The following is a 13,914-nucleotide window of genomic DNA, read 5'->3' as shown; positions in this document are numbered from 1 at the left end:
TTTTAATATTAAAAGAAAATCTATGCACTCTTATGTTACAAATGTTTTAAGGATAAAAAGACATTTTAATGCCACAAAAGTTGTAAACTTACCCAATATTACACCTTGTGGTTAAAGTTAAATCTTTAAAAAAATCGGCAGAAGCTGATAACAAACACATCCTTAAGTTAGAACCGTGAAAACTCACTATTCATGCTTAAATGGAAGATTGTTTACAAGAAAGTAGATGAATAAACCTTGTTTTTCCCCCATAAGATTTAATATTAGCTATAATTTCCTGTCTGATGTTGATATTGGTCATATTTTATATGTTAGCTATGAAATATATTCATCCTTAGGCTAATCAATCTGTAAGCATTTATTAATATTAGACACCAGGCAATTAAATATCTGTATTAATGGAGAAAAGCAGAGAGGTGGATAAACCAAAATGAATTGCTGTCTGACTTTGAAATGTTTTATGCTTACATTTACATATGGGTGGGTCTGATTTTCTAGGCATTTTGGTCTTTGGTTTAATTCTTCCTTTTTGTCCATGTTACAAGTGGATATCACCCCTTAGATAGATGCAAAACACCAAGTTATATAGAACTGTCTGTTATCTCACTCTACAAATTTGCCATTTTTCTAACTCACACCTTCTATGAGATGACAAAAATTATTTGTTTGAAAGGTCTTCCCTATTGGGCTTTGGGCTATAAATTCAAGTAAAAAAATAAACAATAACAATCCTCTACAGAAAAGGAGTATAAATCAGTATAGATGATAAATATGATTTACAATTTCAAAACAAGACTGCTCAAAAGTTAAATCTCAAAGAGGACAACGGATTGATGATATACTGGTATAGATGCAAAAATGGAATTCCACTTTAATATATTCTGAACATCTAGGATTTTAAACACTAGACAACTTAAAAATGGCAGAAATATTCTCAATTTGATCAAAATATTTACTTAAACAGTCCTTACAACAACAAACCATCTCAGAAAGAAAATCACAAAAGCATTATGTTTAAAATATAAAAGCCAATTTTAAGAAATATTTTACACTTTATAACATTACATTTTATGTAGCCGAGTATGTTATAGTAAAGTAAAATTTTGTCTCTCAATCAAATCTTAACAAAACAGAGGATTAAGTATCATGGTGAAAAATACTATTAAAATATATCTATATAATACACATATTGAACATTATCTCAGTTACAGGAAACAAACTGTTTCTACCCTCATTGAAATCTCTAGCTATACTCATAAAACTCTCAGTAGTCAAGATAGAAAAAGCAAGATTATGGTACACTAGAAGTGATTTAATTTAAACCTTTTTATTTATTTTTACCTGGGATTGTTTTTTAATGTATTTACTAAAAATTCATGTAGATCTATGCCAGTTGAATCTGTGTATTCTTGACTGGAATCTAAAAAACAACAACACAAAAACCCAGTATAAAGTTGCTTGAATTATCTTTTTGTCCTTATATACATGATGTTCATCTTAATTTTACTGGATAAAAAAAGATGTTCCTCACATAGAAAAATTGATAAACTAGGAAAGGGGAACACTAAAACTAATTTGGACCAACACAATTCTTCTTCCATATAATTTCTGCCAATATCAATTTATATAGTTACACAATCTAATCCAAAAAATAACAATTTAACATATTTTCTGAGTTTGTGAAAAATCCTAATATGTACTTACCACTCTCCTTATGCTCAACATGTTTTCCTTAAAAGAAAAATTCCAAATAATTTAGATTTGAAGATTTTTATTAAAAATGATAATGCTTAGTTCAGTTTTATTGGTGTTACTATAGACATAATTTTTGTGTAATTTAGGAACAAGAATTTTAATTGTGGAGGGAGAAAAATAATCCTAGCTTCATTCTACATTAAAAAAAAAAAGTAAAACACATTTCATTAAGGGTCTGTATACCATAACTCAATGGCCAAACTCTTTTAAAGTACTCGTGATTACTTGTTTCTTTTCAACAGGCTCAAGCTTCCAAAAGCTGACTGGGATTTTGCTAGTTAACGGTAACAATGTATATATAAAAAAAATCACATGGAAGGCACATAATAATGTTAAACCCTTCAAAACTTAATCTTGAACCAAAACCAGTAGAAAACTCTTAGGGGCTGTTTTGCAATTGAATAGCAATTAGCATAATATGAGGGCTTCAAAATATAAAAGAGTGATAGTGATAGTTAAAAGACCATTGTACATTTCTTGCAAGTGAAAAAATAAAAAGTATATAAAATTAATGACAAAGTAATAACTGAAACAGACGAAAAGTAATTAAAATCCTAAGTGGTTCTACATAATTGAAGTGGACAATACTTCTTGCTTAATTAAAAATGTCGATAAAGGTAATTATTTTGAACTCAGGTCCTCCTTAACACCGGGGCTTGTGCTCTATTTACTGTGCCACCTAGCCACCCCAAAGATAATTACTTTGTACTAAAACACACTCTTTGGATTAATTTAGTTACTTCACATTTCTTTTACAATGATTTCTCTCAGGGTCCACTAAAAAACGATTTGTTAACAAACCAAACCGCTATTTGATTTTTGTTAATCATTAACTAATATTATATGTTCTCTGCAAGTGCATCATTTTTTAGAATCATAGGTAACAGAAAATTCTAATGAATTCATCAAAAAAGATACCTTCATTTTTGCAAATAAAGTATAATCTTAGAAATTTCATTTTATACTTTTAGGGGATCATATCTCTACAATATTTCCTGAGCATTTTAAGACTTCTTTGCAAATATTTTATAAACTGGCTTGTGAATTCATCTTCTTAGATTAAAGTTTTCTTTATATAATGTTTCCTACTAGCTTGCTGATTAATGAATAAAAGACTTAGGTTCAAATTTTTAAGCTAAGTGCTAAAATTTATTTCAAGTGTTTTTGTAAGGATTTTAAAATACCCTATTCAGAAATTTAATATTTTGGGTCATATTTTTCAGAAAGGAAAATTTTTACTAATTCAGGCTGGTGCTCCTTACAATTTTTTATGCATTTGTTTCTCTTGAACTTGTACTTCTGATATTAAGATTTGTATAGTAATATTCTGAGGAAGAATGAACGAAGTATTATGTCAATTTAAATATTTCAATATGAAGACACCAAAGAGACCAGGAAACACTATCTACTACCATTATCACAATAGCTGTGGTTCTGAATGCTATGGCTATCTTCTTTGAAAAATGTTTTGTTGGATTTTGGTACAGTTAAATTATCTGCAATAATGATTTTACTACTTACATAACTCACATGGGCTTTGACCTGACATAAATACAATGCAAGTTAGAAACAAAAAAACAAAACAAAACAAAACTAGATTGCAAACCTCTTGATAACATTTTTCTGGGCAACTTATCGCCTTTTTCTGCTTCATCTTTGGAGGGTTTCTCTTCTTTTTCAAATGATTGTGTTAACTGGATCTGGATTTTCTCCTGCTGAAAGATGAGATAAGTTATTTGTTAAAAACTAGCAAGTTTAGCTACTGTATAATTTTTATTTTAATTTTTGAGTAATGTAAACTAGTCTGAATTTTTAAAGCAAATGCTCTTCTGAGGAAAAGGAAATATATTAAAAAAAGTCAAAATGTAAACACATAGCCATTATTAGATATACAAGTATGTGTGAAAGCTATCGAAGATAATTTTGTAAAATATTTTAGTTTGTAATGTAAAACTTAGTTTATGACAAATTATATACATCATGCTTTTGTCAAATTAATGACATATAATTTTAACCCCTTAACATATGTAAGCAAGGAGCTTCTATTCTGTCCAGTGTCACTAGGGCATGTACAAAAAGATAATTAAAAATAGCATTGATAATGAGGCTACAGGGCATAGTAAATAAAGGGCTAATTTTGCAGTAAGACCTGGATTCAAGCACCACCTCAGGGACACACTAGCTGCTTGATCACTTAATCTATCAGTGCCCCAGGCCATGTTCTCACACTCTAAATTACAGAACAGTTGCCAATCTAGTATTGACAGAATTTCCTCACTAGGAATCTTCTACAACAATAAAATGAGAGTTCTGGACCCCCCCCCCCCAAACGATGATTTAAAAAAACAACAATGAAGTCATATTAATACCCCAAAATGTTCAAGATGACCAAAGGACAAAATCTTATCTGAAGTAAAATATAAACGATGAATTATCTGCTATAAGGAATTTCCATATCACTTCTTTCAATCTGCACAGAGAAGAAATATGACTAGAGTCTGGAAAAGCTCCCACAACATTTTTTCTTTTTCATCCCACTTAGTTTGTGATTGGTTTTAAATTTTCACCTAATCAATCAACAAGCATCTTTTGAATGCTTACTAAGTTCCTGGTTCTGTGTTAAGTACTGGAGACACAATGCCAAAAAAGAAATGACTGCTCTTATGGAGCTTACATTCTATAAGGGGTATGTGTATGTGGGTGCACTATATATAACAAACATATACAATTATATACAAAATAAGTCTAAACATGTACACAAAATAAGTCTAAATAAAAGATAATTTTGGTGGTGCAGACACCAGCAGTTCAGAGGGAAAGAGATAAGAAAAGGTCTTTTTTTTGGCAGTGCCATCTGAGCTGAGCTTTCTAATCAACTAGGGGCTCTAAGAGGCTAAGGAGAATAGAGATTACATGCCAGGTATGGACTACTGCAAGGTAGTAAGGGCCTGAATTAGGGTGGTGGTCATGACAGTGGAGAGAAGGGGATTTTTTTTTTTTGAGAAATGAATCAAGCTTAATACATTAAAGTTTACTTCTGCTACTGTTGAGGGTACCACCTTTCTTCTAGTCACCCAGGCTTGCCAACTCATGCCATTCTTAATCTCTCACTCTCAGACTCTATGTCCTACCTGTTGTTGCCAAATCATATTGTTTCTACCCTCATAATACCTGTCAAATATTTCTCCTTCTTATATAGCAACTAGCTTAGTGCAGACCCTTACATCTCATACCTGGACTACTGTTTACAGCCTTCTGGTTGGTCTCCCTTTCTCCAGTCTCTCTTCACTCTGCTGACAAAATGATCTTTCTGAAGTGAAGGTCTGATCACGTCATCCCATCTCAATAAACTCCAGTGACTTCCCATTATCTCCAGTCATCAAACACATATAAAATCCTGTTTGTCTTTTAAAGCTCTTTGAAATATTGCCTCTCCAGTCTTCTTACACTTTACTCCTGTACTCTATGATTCATGAACAACAGCCTTCTTGCTTTTCAATCAAAAAGGAAACTGGATTTACTGACTCAGTGCTTTTACAAGGACGACCCTCTAAGCCTGGGATGCCTTCTCTCCTTACATTTGCCTATGGGCTTCTTTGGTTTTCTTCAAGACACAACTCAAACTCCACTCTGCAAGAGGACTTTCCATCTCCTCCCTCCATCCCACCCCACCATGGCCCACAAGTGCCTTCCCCTTTCACATCAGCTTTCATTTCTTCTCTCTACAGATCCTGTACGTACATAAGATACTTGTATAGTGTTTATTTTTTCTTTCATTAGGATGTGGGCTCTTTGAAGACAGGAACCATGTTTTTTACTTCCTTTGTATCCCCAGCACATAGCATAGTGCTTGGCACATAGAAGTGCTTAATACATGTTTGTTTACTAAGTAATTAAGCAGTCAAGTGTACTTTTGTTATTACTTTTAAAACTGTTTTAAAAGCAATTTTATTGTCTGAATTTAACTAGAAGAATTGGAGCTCCTCACCAGGAGCTCCCTATACTAATGAAATCATAAGTCTAGTGTCTATCCCCAGTTAATTAAAAAATAAAAGTATACAAAATTAATTTACATATCATGGCATTTGTATTCATAGGACAAGGGTTTGAAATCTGGTTTTGCTATTTACTAATAGGACAAGTTATTTAACTTGTTTGAATCCTAGTCTCCAAACTTGTAAAATAAGGGCATTTTTCCAAATGATTTCTGAAGCTTTTTCTTTCTCTAAATCATATAGCCCTACATTCTGGAAAGTTGAAGAGGAAATGATTTCATTCAGTCAGGAAAATGGAGTAGGATGGAAGCAATTATTTAGGTTACCATTCCTGAAGAAAAGTTAAGGATTTTTTTCCATCTGAATTAACTTTTGTTGTTTATATTGATCAAACTTGTAGGAAATGTGCCCAACCTGCTTTTTTTTTGTTTTCTCAAAGGAATCAATACTAAAGAGAAAAAGGGATTTAGTGCTCTTAATTCAGAGCAAGCAGGATACATTAAATGGGATTTTAAAAAAATTCAACTTTACAAAATTAATTTTCATATTGGATCTTCATATAAGTAATTCTCTACTTTTTGCTTTTATTCTACTATTTGGCCACATCTACAATTTCTCCACAAATTTATCTAAAGTGGCATGATAAATTCTATGTGTTGATAATTTTCACCAAAATAAACAATATTTTGTTTCTTCTCCCTTGAAAATATTGTCACTTTTAGATGATTTAACCACTTGATACTTTCCCCTTACTTTTTTTGAGGAATATCTATTATTCATTCAGTTAAGTTTAGTGTTGATTTTCAAAAGACAGTCATCTTGTAGAAAGTAAAATTTTCATGACCCTTACCTATCTACCTGCTACTCACCAATAAGCCCATTTCATAAGCATAAGCCCACCAAATCCAGCAAAAGGGAAAAAAAAAGTTTTTGTATGATGACAATCTCATGTATTTCCTTTAGACTTTTCTACCAAGTATTTCTTCCATATTTTAGTATCCTAGAAAAATGTGAAGTGTAATTTAGAAGCTCATTACTTCAGTGGTTTTAAGTATGATTATAACTGCAATTCCAAGTACATATCAACCAAAAGTCTGAAATTACTTCATTAAAATAAGATAGAACTGACATTCTATTATATAGTAAAGTTGCTTTTTTTCTCACAGTTCACAAGCTATAAATCTCTTAAATGCATTTGAACTTTTCAGATATTTAGTTATGCAATCTTTAAAAAAAATCAGTTTTCTAAGACAAGTGAATTAGCAGGAAAGTATTTAGAATGGTATCTTATCATAGAAGGTCATGATACTAGGATTACTTAATGATTTTTTTAACATGCCATCTACAGGTTCACTTAAGCGTTTTCTGTAAGCTGTTCCTGAATGAAGAAGATTAGAATATAGGTAAAAGTGGGTTGCTCTCCAAGGGCAAAGGGCTTTCAGCACTATTAAATGGGGTTAGCACCTCTGGAGGAAATCTGAAACAGATGTTTTCAGATGCATTCAGCTTCATTTTGTTTCAACATATGTTTCAAGTTTGATAAGCAAGAAAATTGTCACTTTTCAACAGCAGTAAATGTGTTACAATCACATATGCACCCAAATACCCGGGAGGTTTTTTTTTTTAATCTAAATTTTCACAAGTAACATGTTTATAACAGATTGTGCCAACTATTTTCATTATCTGAAAAACTTCTAAACCTTTTGGTAAAAGGCTCTGAATAACATGAAATACTGCTCTAGGAGGTCTCCAGATAGATGTACTTTAGTAGTTCAATGGTTTTTATTTCTGAATTTCTCTCTTGGACAAAGCTCAGACTAGGAACCTGCGAAAATTTAACAACTTAATTAATATTTATTCATTGCTTACGGTGCTAGGGCTACAAGGACAAAAAGAGGAAGAAAGGAAAAGAAGAGACAAAGGAAAGGAAATGATGGGAAGGATGGAGTAAAGGAAGAGAAAAAGAAAGAAAATGTATTCCTAGTCTCAAGGGACTAACATCTATAAGGGAATAGCACATATATAAGTAAATAAGTACAATATAATTTGGTGAGAGAGAGAGAGCTAACTAAACAATTTGGCTTCATGTGATACAGGAGCTGAGCTTTGAAAAAAAGTAAGGAGTATCAAAAAGGGAAATAATGGAAACATACTTCATGTTTTGTGGAGACTACTAATAAACAATATTAATTTGGCCAAGAGTTTGGTGGGGATGCTGAATATGCAAAGGGTTGAGGGGTGAGAAATATGTCTAGAAAGGTAGGCTGGATCCAAATTGTGTAAGGCTTTTAATGCTACATTGAGGAATTGCATTTTATGCTAGGGGCAATAAGCAGCTACTAAAAATTTTGAGTGGAGAAATGATATGGCCAGACCTGTGACACAGGCAGATTATTTCCACAGCTGTATGGGAGAAGTACTAGAGAAGTAAGAGACTGGTAATTATGAGACCAATTAGGAGGCTCTTGCTGTAGCCCATATGACAAGGGGGTGTAGGAAATAAAAGTTGTGTGAATGAAGAAATGTGGAGGTAGAACTGATAAGATAATGCCACTTAGATGGCTATAAGATAATGAATTTTTCAATCATTATGTACACCTTTTATTCTCATAGATACACAGATGTCATATAATGCATATAATGCAGTAGGCACTGCTTGTTCTCACTTCCAAGGAAACTTTACTTGCTATTACTATTCATTACTATAAGTTATAAACTGTATTTTATCATACTTTTGTGATAAAACAAAAACTGAAATTGGATAATAATAAGCTATTAGACAATGTTTTTACTTAGGGGTAAAGTCCATCTACTACTGACTTGAGAGTGACCAAATAATCCTCCTTTTAAATTTTAAAATTTTAACTTTTAAAATACTGGTAGAAACTACTATAGGAAAATGTGCCAAAGGAAGGTAAATATAAACCTGTCAACTCTAAAGAAAAACACCAAATTTTATTCTGAAAAAATATAAATGAATGAATATAAATATACCTTGGTTAACTGGAAGTTCACATCTTATTACAACAGGAATGTTTCAAAGATGGTATCTCCAAGACACTAATAAGAGTAGCTGGGCAGTTTAATAATAATGATAATGACAACAGTAACAGCTAGCATTTATATAGTGCTTTAAGGTTTGCAAAACACTTTACAAATCTGATCTCATTTTATCTTCCCAAGAACTCTGGGTATTATCATTATCCCCATTTGATAGATGAGGCAATCACAAAGCTAGTAAATGTGTGAGGCTGAATTTGAACTCTGGTCTTTCAGACTCTAGGTGCAGTGCTCTATCTACTGTGCCACCAGTTCAGTTCTTTGTCTCAGAGTAGTAATGGATTTGTGATGAGCCATCTGTATCTGTATCCTTTTTGATCAATTACACACACCTACAGCATAGCTAGCTAATGCTAGAGGGATAGATGATCATAGAACGTTTTCTTTATCTGCATCAACCTTTAACGAAATATGATAACCAATTACAAACAAAACTATATTTCATCTAATTGTTTAGGAATAGAGTTAAATTTTATAGGTCAAGGAATTAAGGAAAAAAAGAAAGCAAAGAGGAAAAAAGTAGTGGAATCCTTAAAAAAAAAATCATTTCAAATTCTGTAGTCTATGGTCCATATAGGAAACTTCCTAAATTTGCTGTCCACTAGATAAGAGGCGGGTTGGCCTAGTAGGCTGAGAGACTTACCTGAGTCAGGAAGATCTGGGTTCAAGTCCTACTTCTTACATATTACTGGGTGTTTTGACCCCAAACAAGACATAAACTATCAACTATCAGTGCTCTAGGCTAGTGGTGTTAATATTTTTGAGGGGAGGAACGCGTGTCAAATTCAAATAGACAGAGAAACCACTAATCTGTATGTAAGGATCCCTGCACATGCACACTGACCAAGAAAACCACATATCAACTATATCTATGTTTTATTTTATTTAAAAATTCTTTTAGGGGGCTAGGTGGCACAGTGAATAGAGCACCGGCCCTGGAGTCAGGAGGACCTGAGTTCAAATCCAGCCGCAGACACTTGACACAAATACTAGCCGTGTGACCTTGGGCAAGTCACTTAACCCCAATTGCCCTCCAAAAAGCAAAAAAAAAAAAAAAAATTCTTTTAAATATTTCCCAATTGAATTTTAATCTGATTCAGGTCACAGTAGGGAAAATTATAGGCTACCACATACTGTAGGTCACATTTGGCACTTTAGCTTTGGACAACACTTTTAAGACCATAAATTGCAGAATAATTTCAGATCTGTACTGGTAGGAGATTCCTTGCTGGGAGCTACCTACGGCAACAAAACCAAAGACCAAGAAAGCAAAGGGCTCCTTTAAAAAGAGTTCTAATAAAGTTTTAAAGGGTGACATCCATTGCTCAGGCAAAGAATACAAATGAGTGTCTTTTCCCCTCCTTTCTGAATTTAACGTTCATCTCCTCCTGCCCTTTACTAAACCTTGCCCATATCTTCCTGGCAGTTATTTAAAGAATGTATCAAATCCTTACCTATTGTGCATAGACTGAGCCCCAAGTGGTTTTTCACCTGCTTTTATGCTTACAATATTTGTGTTGACACATATTTACTTTTTGTTTATACTCTCTCCACTGAATGTTAAGGCTCTTTGGGGCATGAACTATTATTTTTTAGTCCTGTACAATTCAAGAGTGAGACCTCAACAGATTGTGATTCATTTAACATAAACAATAACTGGAAAACTCTTATTACTGAAAAACAACCAGATTCAAAATTAATGCCAGTACATAATCAAGTCTAAAAATAATTAAGTTTTCAAGTTAATCCTCAACTATCACTGCTATTATAGAGAATAATCAAAATTAAAAGAAAGTCTCCTAATTTCATGTTTTGTGATAATCTTGATTCTATCCTGCCTGAAACTTAAAAAAAAAAATTAAATCTACTAATAAAGAGAAAAAAAAATTCAATTTGTCTCTCTTGGGAGGAGGTGCCAATCAAGTAGTGGAAGGGAAATTATAGGAAAGAGGAGAAAAAAAGTCTTAGGCAATTCACAAAATATATCCTCACCTGTTTTTGGGTGGTGGTGGTGGTGGTATTACAGCTGCCAGCTATGGTTCCCATGGGAAGGGAGTTAGATGGGGAAGAGAAAGTATAAAAGGGACAAAATAACCTTAAATGGTGATTAGCCAGGTAGAGTTTGAAACTGACTAAATCTCCACTGGCCTGTTGGGAGGCCTTAAGGTAAAGAATTCAAACTTATCTGTAAACAGATAATTTTAATTCAGGGAAATTATAATTCTGGAATTACAATCAAAATCTTTGTGCTAAGTGGGTCTACCTTAGATTAACTTTTAACTTGTCTTTGGGTAATTCAACATTATACCTCAGCAACTCATATTTTAAAGAAGGGTTAGAATTTTAAAGGGTTAAAATGTAAAACTGTATTATGAGACTTATGCATTTTACCCTATGGATCAATTAAGTAACAATTCATTTAAAAGGGCTAGGAAAGGAAATATTCAAGAATTTTGATTGGTAAAATGACAATATTTGATTTTAGGTAAAATAACCTCTTCCTTTAATTTTAAAATTGTATATAATTAAAACAAGCATATCCCACAACCATACCAAAATATTTAGAACAATAAGCCAAACTCAAATAGAAATGGGCTGTATATTGACTTAGAAAACCACAACCAAACATAATCTTTGTTGTACTGTATCTTTGTTTTGCTTAGCATTTCCCAATTACATTTTAATGTGGTTTGGGCAGCATGGGGAGTCTTGCATGCAGGTGCAAGTTTGACACTTTTGATCTGGAGAACTTACAATTTTACAGTTGCAATTATAACTTCATTTGGAAAAGAAAGAATTCAATTAACTGTTCAGGATACCTAAGGAAAGTGGTCAGAAATTTTAGGTCAAAATCACCAACATATCTAATTTAGCCTCAGACCAACAATAGGTTTTTAGCCAAGTAGTTTCTTACTCACAAGTAGATGGATATGAAAAAGAGAAATAAATCAACATACTTCCATGAAGAAAAGTCATTTGGAATTTGCTGCGAACCTTTCAGGAGATTTGGGTCACCTGACCTTGGAAAATAGAATAAAATACTTAACGGATGGATTGTTCAAATTCCCCGAGTTCTATATTTTATTTTACAAGAAAAAGATGAAGAACTTGGGATAGCAGAACTGGAAAAAAAAATAACAAAAAGCCAAACCCTCACTATTATAAAAATTGCCTTGAAAAAAGCAATTTGCCCAGTCAGTGGAGGTGGGGGAAAGAAGTGTTAGTGGTGGGTGAATAATGATTTAGGGTAGACAAACAGCAGGGGAATCTGAGCTCTTCTGATCAGTCTTCATACACTTTCTGAAAAAGTGTTTGTTTTTTAAAGCAATCGGGGTTAAGTAACTTGCTAAAGGTTACACGGACAGTTATTTCTGGGTGTGGTGCTGAGTATCTGAGCCCGGATTTGATCCAGGTCATCCCGACAGTGGAGCCGGTGCTCTTACTCGCTGAGCCACCTGGCCGCCCTATTTGTTTTTTTAAAGAAAATAAAGGAGAGTAAATTTTTGGTGCTTATAGATATTAAACAATTTTTAAAAGGTCAAAGGGAAAACAAGAACAAAAATTAAGAACAATTATTAACTAAAGCTGTATAACTGAAATGTTCATTTAATGTTTTCAGTGCATTTTCATGGCAGTTTATGACACTTAAAATAACAACTATACCTCATATGAATTAACAATTCATGTGAGGTTTTAATTTTTCCTGAGAGAAACACTTTGAACTTTAAGACAAGACAGATTTTTTTTTTCAAATTTTCACCAACATTCCATAACAAAAATATCAATTTGGCCTCTCTGCTAAAAACAAAACACTGTCCTTAGCTTTTTCAAAAAGCATTCTCCAGGGAATACATGATTTCTACCATGTCTTCAAATTATAATAATTTTACCTGGTTATCATCCTGTGATATCTCCGCTGTGGGAGGTGGTGGAGATTCTTCACACACTGCAAGGCTCCGAACTAGTTTTAACTTTGAACTTGACTAAAGAGAAGTATTTATAATTAACACTACATTTCACAAAACTAGGGCATATCCAAAACCCCCTAAAGAGGGTTTTTTGTATTCTTTATAAATAGTTTCTGCCAAATATAAAAGTAGATGAAATGTACACAAAGTTAAATGTATCATTAAGCACCACTAATCCCTTTGTTAAAAGGGAAAACAAGCAGTTGAAGCTTTGAAAATCACACAGCAGCAGCAACGGGTATAATTCCAATTTTTAAAAAAGCTAACAAAACCCAAAGAATGGTACGAAGCTACTTTCTCTTGCTATGGATAAAAAGCCATCAAAAGTATAAAAGCAAATGCACAAAAGCAGACAACTAGGCAAGACAAAAATCCCAAATAAAACAAAATAAGCTTTCTGCCAAAAATAAAATATGGCAAAAGTAAGTTTGATGTAGTTATTTTATGAAAACAAGAATTCATCAAGCATGAAGGAAGGCCCTTGACATGCCAGCACACAAGTATTTACTATACCTTTGACCTTTTTCCTGTCTGTCCAAACGACTGCACTGGCCGCTGAATATTGGGTATAAGAGAGGTTTGTATTAAATTTTACATTGAAATAGGAGGAAGTTATTAAATATACAAGTTACTACAGAAGAACTAACCGTATGTAAAGAACAACAAAGAAGGGAAACCTAATACTATCAGTCCAATGTTGATTTCTCCAATCAGGTGTATATTTTTGCAAAAGCTTATATCCTCATTCAAAATCCAGCATTTTCTACTACTAAGTAAATAGTCACTTATCAAAAAATTTCAGGAACATGTTGTATTTCAATTCAAAGGTAACTTTTTAAAGATAGCAGCACTATAAAAGATTTTGTTTGTATTTTTCATCATGTAATAATTTGGTTAAATTCTGTAAAAAAAAATCAATTGGGGAATTTTAAGCAATAGTGAGTATCCATACAGGAACAAAAAATGGAAAGCAAAGAGTGGGGGCAGGTTCCAAACTCCAGCCTGTGGAGGTAAGGATAAATTTCTGAGTCCTGTGAAACTACCTGTGGTATATCATTAATTCAGCAGCGATTCACTTTTTTTCACCAGATGGAGTTTGTAAACTGAGGCAGTGAAGAGCACAGGGCAGGATGCTC

The 13,914-nt window shown here is 33.0% G+C and overlaps 1 protein-coding gene across 10 annotated transcripts in view; it reads right to left on the bottom strand.

Annotated features, from left to right (window-relative positions):
• The window catches only part of R3HDM1 (R3H domain containing 1), a 100,915-nt gene that overhangs the window by 68,782 nt on the left and 18,219 nt on the right, over window positions 1–13,914 (bottom strand). For 3 of the 10 annotated variants that reach the window (XM_069067834.1, XM_069067837.1, XM_069067838.1), the window contains exons 3-6: window positions 13,292–13,333; window positions 12,701–12,793; window positions 3,362–3,470; window positions 1,342–1,420 (exon numbers count right to left, since the gene is read on the bottom strand). In XM_069067834.1, the coding sequence (XP_068923935.1) occupies window positions 1,342–1,420; window positions 3,362–3,470; window positions 12,701–12,793; window positions 13,292–13,333 (323 nt within the window). The remainder of the gene's footprint in view (window positions 1–1,341; window positions 1,421–3,361; window positions 3,471–12,700; window positions 12,794–13,291; window positions 13,334–13,914) is intronic. The other 7 variants (XM_069067835.1, XM_069067839.1, XM_069067840.1 and 4 more) reach the window with 4 other exon arrangements.

The sequence above is a fragment of the Petaurus breviceps genome, unplaced genomic scaffold, assembly GCF_028583685.1.
Source record: "Petaurus breviceps papuanus isolate PSGF00001 unplaced genomic scaffold, PetGlider_PUasm1.0 90752, whole genome shotgun sequence".
Classification (NCBI taxonomy): domain Eukaryota; kingdom Metazoa; phylum Chordata; class Mammalia; order Diprotodontia; family Petauridae; genus Petaurus; species Petaurus breviceps.
This window is presented reverse-complemented; position numbering and strand designations above follow the sequence as displayed.